Source organism: Epinephelus fuscoguttatus, linkage group LG12 (genome assembly GCF_011397635.1).
Source record: "Epinephelus fuscoguttatus linkage group LG12, E.fuscoguttatus.final_Chr_v1".
Taxonomy (NCBI): Eukaryota; Metazoa; Chordata; class Actinopteri; order Perciformes; family Serranidae; genus Epinephelus; species Epinephelus fuscoguttatus.
In genome coordinates this window covers 38,943,034-38,966,687 of record NC_064763.1, presented here as the reverse complement: position 1 = coordinate 38,966,687, position 23,654 = coordinate 38,943,034, and the positions used below count along the sequence as shown (strand labels likewise).

The following is a 23,654-nucleotide window of genomic DNA, read 5'->3' as shown; positions in this document are numbered from 1 at the left end:
GCAATTGCATTTTGAGAAAGCAAACTCGACATAGTTTGACCCATTTAAGATTCCGTACTCGGTACCGGCAGGATTTACGACACCACGCTAGCCGTACGGCCGGTAGTGTAGTCGCTACGACAGTGCAGGTAACATGTGAGAAGTTTGTTTGTGCTTTGTTAGACTTTATTAGATAATTTGTAAACTTTAAACAGTCCGAGGCGCCATGCACGAGAGGTCGCTCCCCGCCTCTCCCAACTGGTACTGCTCCCGCTGCAGTGACGTCAACAGCAGCGGTTTGCTGGGCGTCGGAGCCAAAAACACCATCTATTTGATTGATGTGTCTGCATCCTCCTGCAGGGTCGTAGGTGAGTCCGCTGTCATCACATACACACAGGGGTCACTCTGATGCTTATCCTTCAGCCTCTGGAAGACTGCATCGTATGTCACACGCATGTTTTTGTCTAAATGAAGGTGATGAGATCACCTCAGGTGTGATGATTGCAGCTCCTGGAGCTGTGCACTGAAAGAGAAACAGATATCTGATAATCTAGCTGGACTGGTAACATGAGCAGTCTAGTGCTGACATTATTAGTTGATTAAGCAGTTAGTTAATCACAGAAAAGCCCAACAAGTATATCTGACGTGGATCTATACATGTTAAAGTAACACTCTTTATTGAACTGATTTACTGAGCACTTCATGAAGTGATCAGCAGATTAATTGATATTACAATTTGGTAATTGATTAATTTTTCAAGTAATTTATCAACCAAAAATATTTGCTCGTCTCAGCTTCACAAAAGACAGGATAGCTTGAGATTTTAGGCTGTTGGTCAGACAAAACGGGGAATTTAAAGACATCATCTTGGACACTGGGGAATATTGACAGGCTTTTCTCCCTATTTTTAGAGGAATTAATTAATCAATAAAACACATATACCAGTGATTTAGTATTGTACTTTCATTAAGTGTGGGGATCTGCGACAGACAGATTTTAAAACAGTGCTCAAATCAAAGCAGAGTTGAAGTTCAAGTCAAGTTCATCTTGGCTTTTATGAATGACCCTCCAAAAACACTGAATCCTACAACTCCCATAATGCAGCTCCATAGCATCTTTTGTAAGGCAGGTTTTCTGTTATAAATTTGAAGTCAAAATCTCAAACCTAACTAACCCTGATGACATGGCAATGACATCATCAGGGTTATTTTGTCAGACTTTGGATCGATAATGGAAGCACTCATTAGATGCAGCTAGGACTGCCGTTATTTTCTCAATTATTTGTTTCTATCTATCTATCTATCTATCTATCTATCTATCTATCTGTCTATCTATCTATCTAGTTTGGCTGTGTAATTCAGATCTCAAACCATCTTCCCAAACTTCTTCTTGCTATTTGCCCAAGCAGAGGCATCACAGTCTTCTTTCTCAGTTTTGGTATTTTGTGGCCTTTTCTATCTTTTCTTCATGATAAGACTCTCATACCCAACGCTCTGTGTTTTGCAGGTGAGCTTGTCGGCCACAGAGACTTGGTGTCAGGCTTTTCCTTCTGCCAGCATGCAGGGCAGAGTCATGTCTGTGTCAGCTCCTCCACTGATGGGAGTGTTCGCTTCTGGGATTCAGACAATAAGGTTCTTCTAAGGGAGCATGCAGCTCACCAGGTGAGAGTCAACTTTCCTGTTGTGTTGAGTCATTGCACCTGAAACAGCACATTTTCCTGATGCTCTAGCGCTCCCTGCAGGCTGCAGTCAGCCCTGCACCAGCAGCAGAAGGCAGCATTCTCAGATTTTTTTTAGAACTGATGAAGCAGATAGATAATCCTGTCAGCTACACTGTCACACATTTTGGTTTCACATTTATATTCTGTCATGGCGAGAGTGGGATCCTGACCCAGTCTGGAGAGAGAAAGCTGAACAGAATGTGGAGGACAGTTTTTACTGCGCAGGGGGACAAACAGCGATGATTTCTACAGTTGGCTCCCAAGCCTCTCCTCTAAAATGATTCAGTGGCTCTCTTGAGGGCATTTTTATAACAGTTGTCAAGGTTAGGAAGGTTTGATCTGAAGAATAAAAGCCACACACTGACAGGATGGTTAGGCTACCCTCTTTGAGAACAGATTAAGGCCCCTGATAGGTCTGAATTTCTGTCTAAGCAGATAGTTGGTGTAACCTGAATGAAGCCTAAAACAACCAGATATACTGCAAATCAATTCAGTGAGGCAAAAGAGTACTTTCATCTCTTTTTTTTGTCTTGATAATTAATCATGTCCTCTTTCAGTTAATGTTCAGCCAGTACAACAATGTTCTCAGACTATGTTACGAACATTAGGTGGACATTATTAGGGTGTTTGTAGATGTTAAAATTTCCATGCTAAAAATGTTTGCTTCCATTTGATTCCCTGTGAAGGTATAAAAGCCCTGGAAAAAGCAGTTTGACTCTCATAAGAAACTAAAACTTTCCATTGGAGCCTGACGGGTAAAGTCAATTTGGCACACAGCATAAAGAGGATGTCACTACAGTCATTTTTCCCTCTCACACAGAGCCCCGTCGCAGCGGTGCACTGGTCTCCAGTGGATAAAAACCTGGTGGTGTCGGGGGATGAGAAGGGCATTGTGGTCTGTCACTGGTTCAACACAGGAGACACCACCAGCTTCTTCCCGGAGCCCAGGACCATCTTCTGCCTCACGTGCTCTCCTCACAGCTGGAGCTCTGTGGCTGTGGGGTAAGAAGAGTCCAAACTCTGAAGCCCTAAATTGCAAAAAAAGAAGAAAATTCTCGAATCCATAAAACATATATGGTGAAAGTAGAAAGTATTTTCTAAAGTTTAGTCAGATTAAATGTAAATCTCAGTAGTTGTGACAGTGCTGTGATTATTCTGTCTTAGGTACAAAGACGGGATGATTGTGCTAATTGATGTGAGTAAGAAAGGCGAGGTGATGCATCGTCTCCGTGGGCACGACGACGAGATCCACTCGCTGGCGTGGTCACCGCTGGCCAGCGAGGATGCACTCTACAGCAGACCTGAGGACAGTGAAGGTAGCAGTGTGCAGTCATTTAAAAAAAACATACCTTGGTTTTGTGCAAGCAACATTTTTCACTGCAATATCTGCTGTGTTTGGAAATCCTGTACAAAGAACCACATATTTGACAGGAAAAAATGTTGTAGTGGCTTGTGATGTAAAAAGTGCACGTGTATTATTTTTTCCATGATATAGCAATCAGTGGAGTGTCTGCAGGAGATGAGAAGGGAGGCTATCTGGCATCTGGAAGCAAAGACCAGACGATAAGGATCTGGAGCTCAGCGAGAGGAAAAGGTAAAAGCTTCAGCTGAGGTTCGACCAGCATCATTGTTTTAAGATAGATGTTTGGTTTGAAGCTGCAAATAGCCAGAGTTTTGTGCTTGTTCATTATTTCTTCCTGATTATGTGCCACAGTGAAAAAGCCATTGTATGGTATCTGTAGTGTGTTAAGAGGCTCCGTAACATATTGGAAGTGTATCGAATTATTCATTTATGATAAAAAAGAAAAGAAAAAACTACATTGATTTTTCATCCTGTCAGTGTAAAGGAAAAAGAATTCTGGCTTCTGAATGTGTTTTAGGCTCAAATTTCTATTTAATTCAAATTTCAAAATAATTCAAAATAAGACCACTGGTAAAACTGGAGATGAAAAAGGCTTAAAAGATCTTAATAAAATAGAATCATACAAATTAAAAAGAGTAGAGAACTCACGCTGCTGATGTCCTTGAAGAGAGATAGAACTCGATGAACTTGTGTTATCCTCTCATCTCCGGCCCCCTGCAGGTGTGATGACCCTGAAGCTGCCGTATCTGAAGAAAAGAGGCTCTGCAGTCGACCCCGGGGTCAAAGAGAGACTGTGGCTCCACGTCCACTGGCCGAAGGGACGGCCGACACAACTTGTGTCCAGCTGCTTCAGGTGCACACACGTCTTATGACACCTGTAATTAATGACTTTCCAGCCTTGACAGCAGCTTCTGGTTTTAGTTATTTTCAGTAATCACATTGCAGAGACTTTAAAACTGGGATCTCTTAATTTGCTGTGCACAGAAATTAATATGTATCATTGCCTACTAATCTAGGGACAACAAACTCACTCATAGTGCAGTAAAAAGGACCAAGCGATAGACAAAAACATCCATACTCTACAGAGACACTATTTTTCCTCAAATGCTTCAATTAGTATAAGCATGCTTGACATACTTCTGTGTGTGTGTGTGTGTGTGTGTGTGTGCGCATCCCCAGTGGTGAGCTGGTGATGTGGGACTTGACCAGGTCAGGAAAGCAGAGGTGGACTCTGTTTGGGACATCGTCAGAGGGTCAGAACCACAACAGGATCATCTTCAACACAAGTTCAGTTCACCTGCAGGACGACAGAGAGCTGCTCATCAGCACCTCCATGGACAGAGAGGTGGGTCGCCTTCTTTGGTCCTGCACGTGACAAACTTTTCTTTTGCTTTAGGAAAAACTAGTTTATTGGAGTTTCGGTTACCTTGTGTTCAGAGATTTTTGGGACTCGGATAGATTGATTGAAAGCAGGTTCATCTTGGTGCAGGGAGGACTTTGTTAGCTGACTTATTGGAGGAGTGCTGTATTTGTGAAGAGCCCTGACTAGCCTTTTTATTTTCCAGATTAAATGCTGGGACCTGGCCTCTATGGACTGCTGCTGGACTCTGCCCACTCTGGGCGGTTTTGTCTACGCCCTGACCTTCTCCCCTGTGGGCGTGGGGTGTTTGGCTCTGGGCGTTGGTGACAACATGATCCGAGTGTGGAACACACTCACCACCCAGAACCAATATGACACCAGGTCCTTCTGGCAGGGAATCAAGTCCAAGGTCACAGCGGTAAGATGTTTGGTTAAAGTTTTAGTTTAAAGCCTTACCCATGTTTTATTTATTTTTTTATCAGGGTTGTTGTACAGGATGTAACCACACATTTAGTCTAATTATTTTGGTGTAATATTTTTATTTGTAGTTGATAAAACAGAAGATACAGAGAAGATACTGAGAATATTAGCTGCCTGTACGATGCAGAATTAGTAGCTGTATGTCACATAATCTGTACGCTAGGGTCTGGAATCTTCTGTTATATATTGCTGTAAGAGCAGTGACAAAAAGAAATAAAACAGTGACATTTTTTCTACTATCTAAATATCTACTTATGAAAAAAATGCTCCACTGGGCTGCTGATAAGAGCAGACACACTCCTATCAGCCGCTCGCAGCCGTAGAATTCAAAAGGGACATTTGTAAACTTGCTGTGATTCAGACTTTAATTTATCGGTTTTAAACATCCTTTAATTTTTCACTGTGATCTTCAAACTCTCATCATGTCTGAGGTTGATGACAAAGCTGAATGATATCAGGCATCTAATGAAGAGCTAATATCAACCCGACACACCTGTTTCGCGGAGAGGATTAATATGATTAAGTTAGACTTCAGTGGTTTGTTTTGCATCAAGTGTCTTCCATTATCGACAGCCGTTACTCATTTCAGAATGTCTTAGATGACTCCAAGATAAGATTAAGTGTATTAAGAAACTTTTTTTTTTCCTGCAGCTGGCGTGGCACCCACAAAAAGAAGGAGCCTTGTCTTTTGGAACTGACGATGGTAAAGTTGGTATCTACGATGTCTTCTCAAACAGGTGAGATCATTATTTTGATTTTTTTTTTTTTAGTGGTTGTAGTCTCCCTAGTTACGTACATTTCCAACACTTTGTCACACCAGTCCACACACACACACACACACACACCTCTACTTAAGTTTCATACCCAAGATTTGTTTTTCTCACATGCCTCTGGTGAACAAAGAATCCAAAAAGTCATGTTTAAACATGTGCAGTATAATCCAAGTCTCATTTATCCAGTCATGTGCTCAGGACTTCCTAAAGAGACGTCTCTTTCTGGCAGAGAACTCAAAGGAAAGGGAAACTTATCTATGCTCTCTGTAATGCCAGACTCCATTGACAAAAACACTAATTTAACGTCACTGAACACAGGAGCTGCTGGTCTACTGCTGCTTCGATCGGTTAGTTTGTTTGCGTTATTGTGTAACTTGGTGTTTTAAAGGGTTATTTCGGATTCACCAAAGTCAAACAATTATGCAAACAAACTACCGATTCAGGCAGTGGTAGATCAGCAGCTCCTGTATTCAGTGAGATAAAATCACTGTTTTTGTGAATGGAGTCTGGCTTTGAAGAGAGCAAAGGTAAGTTTTGACTTTCTGTTAAGTTCCTGACTGTTTTGGAATTACTGAGCACGTCTGGATGAATGAGATGTGGATTATACTGCATGAGTTTTGTGAGACTTTGCAAACGGATGTTTTGATATAGTTTAGCTGTTGTTAAACACAGACCCCTATGACTTTAGCTTATCAAGAGCTTTCTCTATTTTCGGATTCTTCGTTCACCGTGAAGGTATGTGAGAAAAATAAAGTTTTCGTCAGGAATTAAACTCAACACAGGGTGAGTAACTGATGTACAAATGTTCATATAGGGGGTGAAGTTCTCCTTTAATGTCCAACTGAAATGAAATAGCTTTTTGTTTTGTTCCTGCTACAATGTTGAGAGCTGCTCTGCAAATTATGTGTCTAAGCAAAAAAATATCTGTACCCAATAAGTTTTTGCGTGGTTCACACTCGTCATCACTTTCATACTATTCCACTGATTGACAGTTGGCGTCAGTGTAGCAATGTGCCAACACAAGCAGGTAGGAAGACCTCTAGCACGTAAACATGGTTTTAAACAATGCACTGTTTCAGCTCTTCAAATAAAATTGCTGTGCAAATGTTTTATGAAGAAGGAATCAAGCATATACACAGTGCAGAATAAACCTTACTTTTGTCTACAATACAACTCCACAGGACACCTTTAAGACTTTGGGCATGACTTTTAACTGCAAAAAGGAATGAGTGTTGTGATGTGGAGACTTTTCTGAAAGTTAGGAAGTTTAACCACACAGGGACCCCTGCCAAAAAAAGAAGGGGGCCTTATGGATTCATCTCATAATCTCTCGAGGCCCGTGAGTCCCATTTTCCTGCAACTATCTATGTCATGTATTCCTGACTGGGCATTTGTTCTGCTTCATCTCTTCCCAGGCCTCCGCAGATATCGAGCTCCTATCACCGAAAAACAGTGTACACACTGGCCTGGGGACCCCAAGTCCCCCCAATGTCATTTGGTAAGTTCCTAATGAACTCTTAGCAACTGCTGCTGTTTCCTCTGAACGCTCTGACCCAGCAAAAAACACAGGCAGTGGGACGCCAAAAAAACAGCGAGTCAGCGAAAAAGCCCAAACATCTCTGCACACCCTTTTGTAATTGACTCTGTAATTGAATGAGCTGAGAAAACACTGACTGCTCACCTCCCCCCTCTTCAGCTGCTCCTTGGGAAATCAAGACGTAGGAAGTCAATTTTACCAGCTGTCGGCAGATGACATTTTGATTAGCGTATCAGTCGCTCGCCTTCAAAGCCATAAACGTGATTGTAGCCGTGCCAACAAACCGCTGATGGCTCCTAAACGACAAAAAGAGGGAATTCTTTTGTTTAGCTGCAGCCTTGACACCGACTCAGCTCGCTTCATGTTTGTGCTGGAGTTCTGTCATCTCATTGGTTCAGATTGTCAGGTTGACTTTCAATAGGTGTACAGAAAACGCTAGATCCAGCTGCTTCCTCCATCTCGGGATATGTCAAGACTGTTGTCTGTCGCACTTGTTCTTTATATTTAAATAGTAAGTGCTTCTTGTAGCATGCAGGGTGCCTAGAGTATATCTTCAACTTGTATATGAACCAGGCTGAAACACACTGAACGACATGAATTTAGAAGAAACTATTAAAAAAAAAAAACAACACCTACTGTAGTCAACCACTATAACGAATAACTGCACACACACAGCTGCACAAGTTCTGCAGCGAAATGAATAATTCCGGTTTGTGTTATCATTTTTTTGTGTGTACGTAGTGTTTCGAATGAACTACACACGCTTTTTAAAAACTCATTTGACATTCAGGCCGCAGTGGAACACCAAAACTCATCACTGAAATGCAGTGTAATGAAATCCAGCTCTTAAAAACAGTTTTATCTACACACCGTTTAATTAATTTCATCACCAACATACTAAACTCGTATCAGCTGCTGAACCAAAAGGTTTTTAGAACTCATTGTTTGTCGATAGCAGACAGTCAACCTGAAACCTGTGTCTGCTTTTGTGTGTGGTGTTCAGGTGCAGCAGGAGGAAAACCTTCCTACAGTCTGTACAGCTGTGCCGGCGAAGGCATCATCCTGCAGCATGATCCCTCTAAGCTGAGTGGAGAGGCGTCAGACATTGACAAGCTGATCAGAGAGACCAACAACATCAAGGTGGGAGGGATGTTGATGTGATGGTGACATAATTGTCTGGGCAAATTTAACCTGCAATCTGTTGACATGTTTAAGTACATGCTTTTTCAATGTGGGTTTCTGCCAAATCACACAGCATGTTATTAGATGTGCTCATCTGATAATGTTGTACCACATAAGTAAAGAAGTAAAGTTTTGAACACACCCTCCAGGTTTGTTCAAAACCCTGTGGAGGTTACGTTCTTAATAAACAAGGAGCTGCTACCTTCTCAGAAATTCACCACTGAGCTCTTGTTATGCATGCTGACACTGCAGTGAGCAGTGAAACGATCATTATATATCAAGAGAAATTAATTTGTGTCAGTATTTTTGCTTTCCTTTATCTGAGCACCTTTCACTCCTCTGTGTCCTTTTACGTCAATGCACAGACTTCAGAGACCCTGTAGTGAACCAGGAGCACCTGTCAGCCACAGTAAAACCAGACAGACACACGTAACAAACTCAGGTTCTGTGTCAGAGCTTTAATCCAGCAGATATCGTGGCTGGCGCTCCTGGCTGCGACACTTTGTTTCATGTTTTCCACTGAATGTAAATGGAGGTGATTTGAATAGGTTATGAAGGTGCGCTCTGTTTCCCAACAGCACAAGCTGTCTCCGCACACCGACCTCAGCTGGAAGCCAGATGGGAAAGTGGTTGCCATCGGCAACGAGGACGGGTGAGTGAACGGCCGGGGCCTGACGCGTCCTATCATACACCATCAGCCTGTGGGGTCCTGTGAGGGCCCAGCTGTCTGCTTACAGTGCGTAGTCTTTGGGCTACAGAATAATGGATTTGTTTCTGTGGACTGTTGTAGTCACATAACTAGGTCACACTCTGAGTTCATGATTGGATGTCACAATGACTCATCTCAGCACTTAAACGTCCTAAACCAGACAGATATTCAGTCCGTCTGCATCACGCAGTTGCTGCAGATTAGTCGGCTACACAGTTCAATAGTTTAAATTCTCACTGTGCCGAATTTGTATTAGGGAGGAGAAACCTTATCAGCTGATTGAAACCAATCAAGTTCTCTAAAATATGTCAAATTCATCAAGCTGTTTTTTTGCCTGTGCTCAAATGTGTTTATGATGCTGTCCTTCATTAACAGGTGTCAGCTGCTTCAAATTGTCGTAGTATGTTGTCTTAGAAATGCAGTCACTTGTGATTCTGGTCTCTCTGCTGCAGGTGTATCGATGTGTATGAAGCTCCCAGTCTGAAGCTGCTGTGCAGCATCCAGCAGCACCACAAGATCATCAACACGTTACGGTGGCATCACGACCACAGCTCCCCGCCAGAGCTGCACTGCCTCCTGGCATCGGGCTCCAGCAATGCCATGGTCTTTGTGCACGATCTCCGCTCCATCTTAGGTGGGTGGGGACCTCAGACACATTGTATTATTATAAGTCCGCCTTGAATTATTTGTGAGAGCTTACACTGTTCTCTAAAGCACAGTTTCAACTAACATCTCATCTTGTAATATTTTAAGAGTTTGGTGTTTTCCTTTTTGCGCAGAGAATCCTCCAGAAAGCCCTGTGGTGTTGACGGAGCCGTATCGCAGGCTGGGTGGTCACACTAATAAAATCACCGGCATGGCCTGGAGTCCACACCACGAAGCTCGGCTGGTCACCGTCTCATATGACGGTACAGCCCAGGTCAGTACCAGGCCAGCTTCATGTGTATACAACCATAATATTCCTGCCAGATGAGCTACGGTCTGGCTCAAAATTGTAGAACATCTTGAATCTGTACACGACATGCTCCTTTTTAAGGGGTTTGGATTTAATAAGTGGATCTTTGTTTTCTGTTTTCACTCTGCTCAGGTGTGGGACGTACTGCAGGAGGAGGCCCTGTCTAATTACAGGGGTCACCTTGGTTATCTGCTGTGTGTGGACTGGTCGCCTGTCGATCCAGATGTGATCTGGACCGGAGGGAAGGACTTCACCCTGCAGGAGTGGAGAGTCTCCAAACAAGAGTTCACAAAGCCACCTAAAGGTAAACATCTGTCTCGAAACACCCAGAACGATCAACAGTGGGTTAAAGAAACGTTCTCTTCCTGTCTTTTGATGGCAGACTGTAACATTCACACGCTTATCTGCTCAGGGAAAAAGATGGTCGACCTGAGGGAGAAGAAGAAAGCCAATCCTAAGCAGAAGAAGAAGAACAAGACAGCGTCTGGAGCCGGAGCTGCACCGCTGGAGATGAACGGAGGGCCAGTTACAGGAGGAGAGAATGCAGCGAAGGGACAGGAGCTGTCTGGTGAAGATGAAGAAGATGACGTCAGCTCAACAAACAGTCCTGTACCTCCATCATGTAAGAGTAGTTGTTACAGATTTGAAAAGCAGTGAGATTGTTGGGGCCATTTGAATGTATAGCCAACCTAATTCTGAAATTTTGTTTCAGCCACTTTTGAGGTGCAAAGAAAATCCTTGACTGCCACAAAAAGCAAAGACAAACCAGGTGTGTTCTTTAATTCTAAAAACAACCTCAGCTGAATTTAATTGAAATTGGCTGTATACTTGGATTTGTGTCATTTTTTTGGGTGTTTGTCTCCAGACTTTAACTTGCTGAAGAAGAAGAAGGCTCGCTCCATGCTGCCCGTCAGCACCTCCATGGACCATCGGCCCAAAGAGGACCTGCTGCAGGACTGCATCACTCTGGCCTCTGTCAAATACAGCAATGGTGAGACTGAGTCTGCTGTGGAGAATAGTGGCTCAGTTTATTGGTTTGCAGAGTCTGAGAAAGACAGCGATTTACTAAACTTTGTGTGGTTTCCAGCTCCCCCTGCAGGCTGTGTCCCCGGCCAGGGAGAGCACATCCATCTGGGCCTGTTCTCTGACAGACAGGCTCTGTACTGCATGTTTGAGGCAGAGGGTATGTTGTTTTTCTCAGCATGTGTTGTATGTCCACTCTGCGACTAACACAGGACCAAGTGAGCTCAGGCTTACATCTGACACCTTTGGATACTCTGAAAATGCTTATGATGAACAGAGTCACTGCTAAATCTAAACACTGTGTGCTCCTGATATAAATCAGTGTTCACTTCAAGGGTTGGAATATCCAGCTGGTTTCAGCTCTTGGAATAAGCTTTAAATGGAGTGAAGATCTCAGATGTTGTGCCAGTGAAGTCAGTAGTTGTGCTGTGTCTTGTTCCTCAGAGGAGGGTCACGTGGAGGCGGGTCACTACGACTCCATAGTGTACCTGCGGCTGTGGAGCGGAGACCTGGAGGGGGCGCTGCAGCTCGCCACAGAGAAAGGAGAGCTGAATGACCACCTGCTCTCCGTCGCTCCCATGGGTAAGACTTCATACTTGTATTTTGGGTTTCTGCTGGAACATGTTGACATGGTTTACTGTTAAAAAACACACTTGATTTTCCTGTTACTGTCTGTCTGAAAGCTCTGTTTTAGCGCTTAACTAAATAGTTTGGAGGACGAATAGACGAGCTGATCAGATGACACAAAACACACAATGCAATTTGTGTATGTGCTGCTAAAAAACTTTGCTGGTCTGGAGGTTCAAGCTGTAGCACACATTGAACATTCATGGTTTACTGCAAACCTGACGCCCAGCTCACACTGTCTCTCTTTCCTAGTCCGACACACACACACCACTTCTGTAGAGGCTGCGATACACTCCCTTGTTTTCTGACAGTGTTTACTTTTAGCTTTGTTTCGTCCTGTATTGTGCGCATATAAACAACATGGCACCTTTATGTATACCAGCTCTCTCTCATCTGCCTTTCCCTATGATTTAAGTTTCTTAAAATGCAGGGTTAATCAGGGGAGACCAGGGGCAATTGCAGTATTTTTTGTTTTGATGTTATTGCTCAAAAATCTCTTAACTATTTGGTTTTTACGTAGTGTCCATTTTACTTGTTAACGGTCATGGATTGTCACAAGCAATGTTAGAGTCACAATATGGATTCAAACAACTGTGGCAAATATCTGTCAAAGCCGTCTGGTGTCAGTGGATGCCCAAAATATCTAAGAGCGGTACAAAATAGCATTCAGGCACTTCATCACTGCTGCTGGAAAAACCTAGTGGAAACACTGATGACATGAAATAACGAAAAGCATAATACACCTCTTTTAATATTGACATTTAGCTGACATTCTGATCCTCTGGTATGCAGATTTCTCACTAGTGTTTACAGTTTTCTTAAATAACTATGTAACTAGTAACATGTAACACATCAGAGCCACTAAGATAAACTTTAGTGAACATGCAGTATGACCATCCCTACCAGGCAAAAGCATGAAAGGTTAGGAATGTAACTTACATCATAAGATAAACTAACTTACCTGAGATACAATGTTAGACTTCCAGATGTTATTACAATACTACATGTGTGTGTCCTCCTCCAGCCGGGTACGAGGTGTGGAGCCGGACAGTGGAGGCCTTCGTCAAGCAGCTGTGTCTGCAGGAGCAGTACCTGAAGGCAGCGTCCCACCTGCTGTCAGTCAACAAGCTGTACGAGGCCGTCGACCTGCTCCGCTCTCACAAGCTTTACAGGTTCACTTTTTAATCATTTAGTTTCCAGTGAACAATTATCGTTTCCTTAGCAAATTCAGTTTCTCCGAGTAAAGTTTTGTTCATATACTGACAGAAGAGATCTGTGTGTGTTTTGTGTCAGGGAGGCCATAGCTCTGGTCAAAGCCAGGCTGCCAGCAGACGATCCCATCCTGAAGGAGCTGTACACCAGCTGGGGCGCTGTGCTGGAGAAGGACGGACATTTCTCTGCAGCTGCTAAATGGTGAGAATTATCTCCTCTTTTTGTCCTGCTCTTGTGGTTAAACTGGTTTTTATGAGTTTAAATCTCTGTTGCAAAAACAATATTTAAACTATTTGTTTTACCTCATCTCTTAGTTACCTGGCTGCAGGTGCCAGTTTCGACGCTGCTAAAGTCATCGCCAGAAAGAGCGACGTCCCTTCACTGAGAACAGCGGCCACTCTCGCGAGAATCTCAGGAGAGGTCGCTCTGGCTCAGTCGCTGGCGCTGCGGTGCGCTAAAGACCTGGCTGCTGCTCAGGACTGGGTCGGAGCCCAGGAGGTCCTGAGCTCACAGGAGAGTCTGCTGGTCAGTGACACAAACCTGGTGGAAAACATTTCTGCAGAACAAATAATGTTGATTTTTAACTTTACTTGGTGAATTTGAGAAAGGAACCACACTCTTTGGTGCTTTGATACAACCTCAGACAAGCTAAAAGCTTTGTGATGCCTTAAAAATTGTCCTTGGCTTCATAAAATCATGCACAATTTCTTCCCAAATTGTGAAGACAACAGTTAATTTCAGTAAAAGCAAAAAGTGAGCAAAATGGGCAAATATGACCTTTTTTGATTGAAGGCATGAAAAAGATCTTTGCTATGTGAAATCATCATCGACATAAAGAATTGTTTGGACCCTCTGCAGGCCCACAGGCTGCACCTCTGTGTCGCTGAGCTGCTGGCTGTGTTGCTGGCAGACTCTGAAGATGTAACCCAGCCCTGCGTCTCCACTCACCCCTGGGCGTCGACAGGTGAGCGTCACGTCTGCCTCCAGGACAAAGTGAGAGACGTGTGGGAGGAGCAGTTTGGTGTTTCACAAAAGTCAGAAGGACACCGCAGCGTCGGAGCTCTGCTGCAGGAGCTGAAGTCTGTGGAGAGTCCGACGCCCTCCACCAACATTCCTCTCAGACAGGTGAAGAGTCCTCACACTGCTTTTGACTTTTTTTTTTAGATGTACGTTGGTTAAAAAGAGCAAATAAAACCTGTATCAATATTTACAAGAAGTCTTATACACGAGCAGAGAGGAAGTAAGCCATGTCTTTGTGTCAATCGTCCTCAGGTTCAGCTGTACTCATCCCTCCATCTGACCCGCGCTCTGTTAAGCTGGTTATTGGACGATGATGGACAGCTGATAAAGGAGTTGTGGCAGGCGGTGGCCTGGCTCAGAGATGCCGGACACTTCTGTGTCTCTGCAGAGCTCTGCAGGCTGCTGTTCCCTGACGGTACGTCTGTCAATCAGTCATTTATCAATTTGGCGAAGCATGGATGTTCCATCATTTAATTCTTAAATAAGCTTTTTGGCATTAATGAGAAACAGAATTTGGCGTAACATGGCGGCATGTCATTTAGATGTAAGATGTTGGAGTGCAAATTATACTGTGTATTTAAGCCATCAAGTCTCAAGCGTCTGTTTTGGGTGATTTGGCGACACCCTGTGGTGACTGGTCATAACGTCATTTAGATCCCAGAATTAAATTTGTCCCCACAAATGCTCTGTAAGTAGCACACAACTACATATAAACTGAGTGCTAGATTAATTGATTAGATTAATAATTACATTCATGGAAATCATTATTAGTTCAGCCATAATGTATTCATTTGATTTTCTGAGCTGTCTCACCACCATCTATATTTTCTCTTTCTCTTTCATCAGGTGACGTCAGTGTTTGCTCCAGGAAACACCCCAAAACACTTCATCCTACAGAAGAAGAACCCAAAGCTGCCACCACCAGTCTACAGGCTTTCGTCCTTTACTACCATCTGTACCAACACTGGTGGAGCAACTCCATCCAGATGCAGAGCAGATGTTCTCTCACAGCGGCTGACTCCAGTCCTGGAGACGAGGTGAAAGATACAGTCGTGAACGGCGCTGTATCAGAGTCAGAGGAGAGAGTCAGCCCGGAGACCAGGAGGTGTGATAAACTGGGCTTTGACGTGTCCCTGCTTCTGTCTGAGCATCACACTGCCTATCAGGCCACTCAGAGGTCAATAAGCGAGATCCAGGAGCGGCTGGCAGCCATGGTGCTGAAGCACAGCAGAAACCAGGGAGGGCAGCTGGACTCTGGGGACAAAGAGGCAGACGGGCCCACGCAGACCTCCACCACCAGAGAGTCATCAGACAGCCAGGGGTCTGCTGATGCTGGCCAGCGGTGAGGGCTTTGTTATTAGTTATTGATGATGATTGACTGATTTGTTGTTGTTCTTCAGTTTGTGATGCCTTTTTTGTCACCTTTTTGGGACACTTCATATGATTTCTTAGGACATACTATAATTTTTGTTTGCATACTATACAATCAGGTGTTCAACATTCTGACGGTGTACTATACTATGAGGTTTTTTCACATTTTCAGTGACATACTATATATATTTTTTTAATGCCACACTATTGCTACTACTAGTACTTACTACTACTTTTTTGTGTTAATTTTTGTCATACTATACATGACTTGTTTAATGACATTTTTATGCCATACTATACTACAATGGATATATTTTATTTTATGACATAGCTTACTGTAGCATTTTTCACTACATTTTTATGGCATACTACTTTACTGTGACATTTTTTGTTACTGTCATATTATTATTTTTATAACATACTGTACTATGGATTTTTTTTTGTTTGTTTTTACATTTTTTATGACATAACATGTTTTTTAGGGGCATACTAAACCATGACTTTTCATGATTTAATTACATTTTGTAACATACTATAACTATATATTTTTATGATATTGTATACTACAATATTTGTATCACATTTTATGGAATGCTATACTTAGACTTTTTTTTTTACATTTTCTGTGACATTATTTTTATGGCACACCATAGTGTGATTTTTTTTTTTTAATTTATTTTTTTTTTTACTATACTATGACTTTTGCATGGCATTTCTTGCCATACTATATACAATATTACATTTTTTTTCTTTCAGATACATTTTTTTTAACACTGTGTGACATATTTGTGTCCTACTATACTATGGCTTTTTTTTAATTATATTTTTATCCCATACTAAATCATTAAATTTTATACTTTTTTGATATTATGATAACTAACATAAGTTTAGTTTGACTACTACACTATTACTTTTTTCTTAACATTTTTGTGACTTGGCATACCACTCTGCCATTGTTTTTTGTTTGGTTTTTTTTGTTACTGTAGTATGATTTTTTTTTTTTTTTTGTGATATTGCACTAGGGCTTTTTTTTTTTAAAAATTAATTTTATGACATACCTTTTTTTTGCATACTATACTATGACTTTTGCATGATTTTATTACATTTTTATGATGTAATATACTGTTACTTCTTTATATTTTTCATGACATTGTATACTACAATACTTTTGTATCACCTTTAGTGGTGGGAAGTGGTGCTCAATAATGGCAAACTTATAAGATTTCAGGTGTTTTAGCTGCTCGATTGATGATTTATTCATTAGTCATAGTTTCCTGTAGTTGTCTTATACTGAACAGTTTGATGATTGTCCATTTAAGCATCTGTATTTTCTCTCCCTCAGACCTGACGACCAGGAGACTCTGCTGTCTTTGTCTGCCAAGATGTCAGAACACCAGAAAAAGCTGGCTGACCTGCCCGACACAATCAAGGTACAACTCTCCACACAACACCTTCTGTACAGTGTGAGGTTAGAGGGGAGGGAGCGACTTCACATGTATTCAACATCTGAGGCTGCATTCATGTCTGGAAATCACATTTAGCTGTCCACATCCAGATTTCACCAGATCATCTCTGCTGGTTTAAAATGCCATCCTTGTCTGTTCCCTCTCAGATGTATCCTCACCCAGACGTTGTTGAATGCTGCCTGGTTCTGCTGCACCTCAGCAAGTCCTCACAGTCCGTCTCCGAGTCCCTCCAACAAAAGGCCAAAGATCTGCTCCGCAAATATGGAACGACGCCCTCTGTCCTCAAAGCCTCACAGCGATTCCTCACCTGAATTTTTCATTAGTTGACTGAACGAAGCACTTCCACTGTACAGCTACTTGTTGAATAAAAAAACATTTAATTACAAAGTGATGTTTAGACATCGTGATTCTGTTTGAGTCTGCAGCCTGGGGGACACAAAGTGAGAGCTGTGCGTCCTGGAGCTGGAGGAAGTTTGTAATTTGACAGTTTTGGGCTGTTTAACACAGTCTGCATTATTTAAAAGGACATACTCTAACTGTTCAAACTATTTAAACTGTTTATCATTTATCAAGAAAAAAATGCCAAATATTCTTCTTCCAGCCTCTCGTGAAAAGTTGCTGCTTTTTCCTGACATCTTAAGTCATTTTAATTTGGATATTTTTGGGTTTTGAAATATTGGTTTTTAAAATTTTGGCCTTGGACTCTGGAAAATTTGGGAGTGTTTTTGACCAGCTTTTCAAAACATATTCAATTAAAAAAAATCCTCACATTTGCAAAGCTGTAAACAGAATATTTGGCATTTTTGCTTGATAATTTGTTAATAAACCAAAAAAAAAGTTATTTTTTTTAATCAGCTGCCTAACTGATTACTGTAATTCTTTCAGAATTTTTTAACATGAGAAATTGCAATTTCCAATGACCTGAAATGAACCCTTTCGAACAAATGTTTGTGTGTCAGTGTGTGGCTGGTAAAAAAAAGAAAAAGATCAAATACTTAACATTTACATTGAAAATACAAAACAATTTAATATACAACTGTTTAAAACAATGTAGAATGTAAAAACAACAGTGACCACAACATCTGTAAACCTGACGGTGGACAGTTTGGTTTGGTGGCTGAATGTACAGAACGACAGTAGTTTGCCCAATGAAACACATGCATAACCAAGCACAGTTATACACTTTGACGCCCACTGTTAAAAGTTTGAAAGTGGAAAAGAGCTAAAACATTTTTATTTTCATCAAAATTATACATTTTAATTTACAGGCCCTTCCAACATTAACTTAAAAAATGAAATCCCTGCAACAAGAGATGAGTCCGGCTGATGAGAAGGAGAGTCTGAACTAAGGAATCTGACTGTTTTTGGCAAAGTTTGGTCTGAAGTCATGGTATGATACAGGAGCTGGTCCCATGCTGTTAAAGAAGGGTGTCACTATAATGCTGTAAAACAAAAACAGATTTTTAAAAAAGTGTTTTGAAAATATGGCCATGTACTCAGTAAAAACGACTAAAAAGAAACAACTGAGCCAGTGAAGGATCCAATGTCACCGTGAGTCCGTTTTACAGTCACTCAGGAGGAAAAATTTAAAGAAACACTGAGTTAAGTCTCGTTCAGGGATCGTGTGTTGAGGGAGATCAGAGGTGAAATCTGCTGGTCGGGTTTTAAAACAAGTGCGTGTTCCACTTGAAGGTTCTGAGCGCTCAGTCAGTGCTTGTTGTTCGTCTCCTCCTGGCCCGAGCTGGAGATGCCGTTCTGAGGTTGGGTGGAGCCCGAGCCCAGGCCGTACAATCTCCCACAATACTTTGCGTCGTCAATGTTGTCTTCGAAGAAAAGCTGAAGAAAACAAAACAGATTTCAATAAGATGAAACCAGCTGCTGAAACACACCCTCAAAGTGTGAAGTGAGTTATGAGCAGCTTGTTCCCATCAGTTTTCTATGAGAAGCAGTATAGCGAGGAGTATGACAGGATAGCCTGATAATGCGCAGGGCAAAAATAGAATGAATAAACTGATCTGTAAGAAGCAGGAGAAAAAAAATGTCATGATCCCGCCTGATATCTGTAAATATAGTCACTGTAAATAAATCCTTCCAGAGGGCATCTTTCAGCACAGTTAACAGTAAACAAAGTCGTCTGATAGTCATCAGCGGTTAAAAATTTTCTGGTAATCAAAGTTGGGAGAAACATTGCCTGAAAACGGACAGAAGCTGCTCATCCTGCAGATCAAATACATCTAAACCTCTGGATATTTGTGTGACTGTACCTCTTTCATCCTGAAGAAAGCCATGCCCGTGAGAAGTGAGTCTGATCCAGCCTGATGCTGCCGCCCGATCCTCTTGAGCTCCAGCTGGTCTGCTACTTCCTGTAGCCCTCCCTGCACAAACACACATAAGACATAAGTCAAGACTGACAAGATTTGACAGACTCAGTGTCCATGTACAAGTGTAGAACAACAATCTCATCTCTGTCTACCCCCTGTATATGTGTATCCAGTCTATAATACCTTTAGGTTCTTGCAGCTCTTCATCAAGTACTTGACATCGTAGATTGCTGGGAAGAAGAGGTTGAGGATCTGAAAGAAGTCGTGTTCCTCCTCAGGGAGCCGTGCGTCTGTCAGGAGCTTCACTAGGTAGCCAAAGTCGTACCCGCTAAGAAATACAGAACAGGGGGATTTGGATCAGGACGGACTGGATCACACTGATGTTACTGGGTTAAAACTAATAAGCAGTCAACATGGCTCAAAGTTGAAGTCATTGTTAAAGTAACTGCAGGATTCACAGTCCTCTGAACTGGGACCAAAATGCAAAAGCTCAAATCAGAACATACAACTGACCTGTGGAAGGACAGCCATTTGACGTTTTCACACAACACCAGACCAGACGTCATGAGGAGCTCAGCGAAGTAGAGTGTGTCGATTCCCTCTTCTTCGTGTTTTTTAAACTGAAGGCCTGAGTTCTGGAGCAGGTCTATGGAGTCCTGTGAGTACATGTCTTCTCTGTGAGGAGCCACAGAAAAAGACATTCAGTAAGTGTCATCATCAAACTTAGTCATAAGCTGATGAATCTTTTGGTAATGATAGACTAGATCACAAAATGCTAGAAGACGGCCCACTTACGTGAGGTTGAATTTGAAGTTGAACTGCCACGTCGTCGTGCCAGGAGGATAGTCTCCATCCTCGTTCATGAATGTGAGGCCGAGCTGGATGATTTTCAGGAGGTCCACGTTACACCTCAGCAGCTGGTACTGGTAGTCTACTGTGCTTCGAAACTCCCCGATTGGCCGGACGACCACTCCGGGGAATTCTGTGTCCTGATGAAAAATAAATAAATACATTAAAAGACCACCCTTCACTGTTATTTCTCAGTATGTGATTATCACTACTCTGGAGTGAACTGCAGTTATGTTATGCAACTTTTTTTTGTTCCTACTTTGCCTTAACCTGTCTGACCAATGTCGTAGAGTTACCTAGGTTTTTACGGATGAGAAATACACTGAGGTTTTACAAAAAAATGCAACACGAGGCATACAAGCTGCTGATTAAGAAGCAGAGTCCCTCAAATGTAAGTCTTTCTGCTTCAAAATTGATTTAAAATTTGAATTTAGGCTTTTACTTGTTTACTATTCAAAATAAAGACTGAACATTTTCTTGTTAAAAAAATAAATTATTTAATGAATGAAATCTACCAACAGGATAGGTTTCTAAGAGTAATGTTCAAAAGTGTTAGGGTTAATCCCCACTCAGTCATGCATCACTAATGCAAAAGGCTTTAGAAAACAACATATAACTACAACTACAAAAACAATGCTGCACATTAAAAACAACAAAAGCCTGAAGATTTCTCATTGCATGTCTTTGAGTCATAAAGTCTTCACTTCTTTCTTTCTTTCCTTCTTTCTCACTTTCTTCCTCTACACAACATGACTCAAAAAGATAAGGAAGCAACTCCTCTCAAAACTGCCCGTCTCTTACCATGGCAATGTAATTGTAGCTTTGAATAATCTGCCGTATCTTCCTCATTTCTTCCTCGACATTGCTCGCCCAGACTTCACAGATTATCTGACTGGAATCTGTAAGTGCGGCTGGCATGTTGGCAGGTGAGGAAGAGAGCCGAAACCCAACAATCCTGCAGCGCTTGTGAAGGGGTAAAGGGGAGGCAGTGTGATGAAGAAACAACTCTAGAAGAGAATGAAAAGAAGGAGTTGGTGAATACACTTCAATCACACTGCAACACTGCTGTTAGGATAACATCAGATAAACAAGGACAAAGATTATTGTTAGTATCACTAATGCTATTATAATTGAGAGTGATGCACACAAATTGACACATGAAAGTTGAACATATATTAGTTAATCAATTACTCATAAATCAACAGTGTAAAACATTACAACCAATGTCCATTACAACCTTGTGCATCTCCTTGCGATGTCTTTCAAGTTTTTTTTAAGAGTAAAGATGCAAAGTTGCACTGCTTACACCTTTTAAATGAATATTAGATGTTTAAGGATCTTCTATGTAGTCACAAATCTGACCTCTATGTTGTTTTATCATAGCAGGTATAGGAGCTATATACTGTTAAAGTATCAAACCACTCAGTCCACAGAGAAATGCACACAAGCCTTATGCAGAAAGGGTGCCTTTTAACGGGCTGTTAGGACTTTCGTGAAGTTGTGATGTCACAACTATACTACATGAAGATAGAAAATGGCGTTGCAGTCATTCCACAGTTGCAATGATGATGCAAAGATGCAGAGGATGCAGATGTGGAAGACCCAGAAATGCTGATCAACTGAAGCCAACTGGGCTCTTTCGGAAAAGAGCTAAAACACTGTTTCAGGCAGTGGGAGAATACAGGTATATTCAGGCAGGCCGTATGAGATAAATTATGTGTTTCCTGAAAACTGAAGCATGTAAACATGTTCAAGTAGATACCCCAAATACAAGAAAATTCGCAAAATATGGGACCTTTAAACTTTTGTTTAAAACTGTAGAATTAAAGCTGTGCTACACAAAATGTTATTTATTTTGATGGGGTTTGTGAGCTAAATGAATCGCCAGTTGCACGACTGCATCTTTAATGGTGTACTAAACTTTGCTGCCAGTTTAGGTACACGTAGGGTAAAACTAATGCAGTCTGATACAGCAGCCCTCCAATAAGACCTACCATGAAAAACGCTGTATTGTTAGATTTTTTTTTAAGTTTGTTTGTTTGTTTTTTTAATGTACTGGTGAGGACTGGATTCAACTTTATAGTTATTGTGGAGACTTGAGTTTGCGCGACTATAAAATTGTGTCGAGTTTTAATAAGAGTGGCTTTAATATTTAGGCACTAACGTTATTTGATTAAATGGTATTTTACTTCATGACTGCAAAGACAAGATAATATCAGTAAAATTTCTTGGGAATATACATTCTTGGGAATAAATGAACTGCCTTTGTGTTGCCATGACACAAAATTAAATTAACCTTAAGTTAGCTAACGTTAGTTGTGTTGTTTATATTATTAAGCTAACAGATATCTAACAAAACGACACCAAAACTGGCAGACATTCATTTTCACTAAAACTCTTAGGAAAGGCACAATGGTGTTTAATATCTCGGAAGGCTTTAGTAACTGCACAGTGTGAAATAATACTGATATACTAAGTAACGGCGTTGCAACGAGGGGACGAGCTGAGTGCTTAGCATGAGCGGCTAACGTTTACAAGCTAATCCTCGCGTTATCGAGAAAGCTAACAACACCGGGGGAAACAATAAATGAAACAACTCTGCTTTTTCGCTTCTCTACACGTCAGAGCAGCTCCACGCACTGTAAACATGTCAGAGTGTTACTGTAGAAAGTATAAAATGTATAAAAAAATAGGTTTACCTCAGAATTTCATCGACGTAACCTGACAAGCTAGCTCTTAGCGCCTCTGTTGTTCTTCTTCGCTTTCTCTTCCTCTTACTTCTCCTTCTTTGTGTGTAATGGCGGATGGCACTTAGACGCTAAATGGTCACACCGCCACCTACAGTGTTGGAAATGTAACGACGTGGAATAAAAAAAAACTGCTCAACACGTGGAAATGGCATGAAACTCAACTGCATTGTTTCAATACATAAAAAATAAAATAAATAAACATTTACCCTGAATAGTCTTGTGATGGGATGCAAAAGTGCTGTGCATGATGTGCTTTTACTTCACTTTAGCGTGCCAATTTCATACTACTTTATGCTTCTACTCAAAGTACAATTCAAAAAAACTTTTCTTTTTATTTCCCTACATTTAAGAAATAAAATTTGCATAAGATTTTATATTCAAAACTATATCATAAGTACAAAATGGCATGCATTGTTACAGATTTAACATTAAACAGTGTATAAAATTGTCTCCACTTTGACAACAGTAAAATGCCATTTGCGTATTAATGTATCAGTAGTATAAGTCCAATAATAGAATGGTATAATCCTCTCAAGGTTCATTTTAATCATATTTAGTATTTAAATGTGTTACAAGTTAAGTTTGCAAATAAAATTAAGTTTTTTATGCACCCCTTTTATATTGCTACTTTAACTATTTCCTCTGATGCAAACTGTCAACAATAAAGTCTGTGGGTTGAAAAACAACCAGAGAGGAACCTCAATATCAGTGTAATGTACCCAAGCAGTATGTTGACATATGAACGTTGCACCTAAATGTCATGTTGGATGTGTCATTAAAAAACCACGGGTATTAATCTGCTGCTAAAACAACCTCCACAACCAGATTTTGGCCCAGCACTGATGTTGGATGTTAAGACCTGGCTTACAGTTGCTGTTGGATGGAGACTGGGGAGTCTGTTGTCATGTTAAAACAGGACAGAGCCTTTCCCAAACTGTTCTCACAAAGTTAAAAGCA

The 23,654-nt window shown here is 41.3% G+C and overlaps 2 protein-coding genes across 3 annotated transcripts; one reads left to right on the top strand and one right to left on the bottom strand.

Annotated features, from left to right (window-relative positions):
* Nucleotides 1-103: 103 nt before the first annotated feature.
* Nucleotides 104-17,704, top strand: gemin5 (gem (nuclear organelle) associated protein 5). 2 transcript variants are annotated; one of them, XM_049592283.1, is made up of 28 exons: nucleotides 104-347; nucleotides 1,486-1,640; nucleotides 2,520-2,701; nucleotides 2,864-3,015; nucleotides 3,195-3,293; nucleotides 3,783-3,915; nucleotides 4,242-4,407; nucleotides 4,628-4,831; nucleotides 5,554-5,639; nucleotides 7,091-7,173; nucleotides 8,216-8,352; nucleotides 8,973-9,046; nucleotides 9,556-9,737; nucleotides 9,883-10,022; nucleotides 10,191-10,362; nucleotides 10,471-10,680; nucleotides 10,771-10,827; nucleotides 10,924-11,049; nucleotides 11,146-11,241; nucleotides 11,526-11,663; nucleotides 12,733-12,880; nucleotides 13,002-13,121; nucleotides 13,235-13,445; nucleotides 13,779-14,045; nucleotides 14,193-14,355; nucleotides 14,787-15,282; nucleotides 16,654-16,741; nucleotides 16,924-17,704. In XM_049592283.1, exons 1-28 carry the CDS (start codon nucleotides 206-208, stop codon nucleotides 17,086-17,088), a joined length of 4,392 nt encoding a protein of 1,463 aa, XP_049448240.1. In that variant the 5' UTR covers nucleotides 104-205; the 3' UTR covers nucleotides 17,089-17,704. The 2 variants fall into 2 exon arrangements, with proteins under 2 accessions (XP_049448240.1, XP_049448239.1); XM_049592282.1 differs by having other exon boundaries at nucleotides 4,628-4,840.
* Nucleotides 17,705-17,778: 74 nt separating this feature from the next.
* Nucleotides 17,779-22,749, bottom strand: cnot8 (CCR4-NOT transcription complex, subunit 8). The gene is made up of 7 exons (XM_049592284.1): nucleotides 22,647-22,749; nucleotides 20,749-20,954; nucleotides 19,894-20,087; nucleotides 19,612-19,773; nucleotides 19,282-19,426; nucleotides 19,042-19,152; nucleotides 17,779-18,613 (listed from the first exon to the last, which is right to left on the bottom strand). The coding sequence occupies exons 2-7, from the start codon at nucleotides 20,863-20,865 to the stop codon at nucleotides 18,485-18,487; spliced, it is 858 nt and encodes a 285-aa protein (XP_049448241.1). The 5' UTR covers nucleotides 20,866-20,954; nucleotides 22,647-22,749; the 3' UTR covers nucleotides 17,779-18,484.
* Nucleotides 22,750-23,654: the final 905 nt, after the last annotated feature.

Excerpts from the sequence above, each read along its gene's own strand:
- cnot8 (XM_049592284.1), bottom strand. The coding sequence starts at position 20,865 with ATGCCAGCCGCACTTACAGATTCCAGTCAGATAATCTGTGAAGTCTGG. Across the intron at positions 19,774-19,893 it reads AACTTCAAATTCAACCTCAC|AGAAGACATGTACTCACAGG; the intron begins GTAAGTGGGCCG and ends GGCTCCTCACAG. Across the intron at positions 18,614-19,041 it reads CTTTCTTCAGGATGAAAGAG|CTTTTCTTCGAAGACAACAT; the intron begins GTACAGTCACAC and ends TGTTTTCTTCAG.
- gemin5 (XM_049592282.1), top strand. The coding sequence starts at position 206 with ATGCACGAGAGGTCGCTCCCCGCCTCTCCCAACTGGTACTGCTCCCGC. Across the intron at positions 4,408-4,627 it reads GCACCTCCATGGACAGAGAG|ATTAAATGCTGGGACCTGGC; the intron begins GTGGGTCGCCTT and ends TTTATTTTCCAG. Across the intron at positions 11,242-11,525 it reads CTGCATGTTTGAGGCAGAGG|AGGAGGGTCACGTGGAGGCG; the intron begins GTATGTTGTTTT and ends CTTGTTCCTCAG.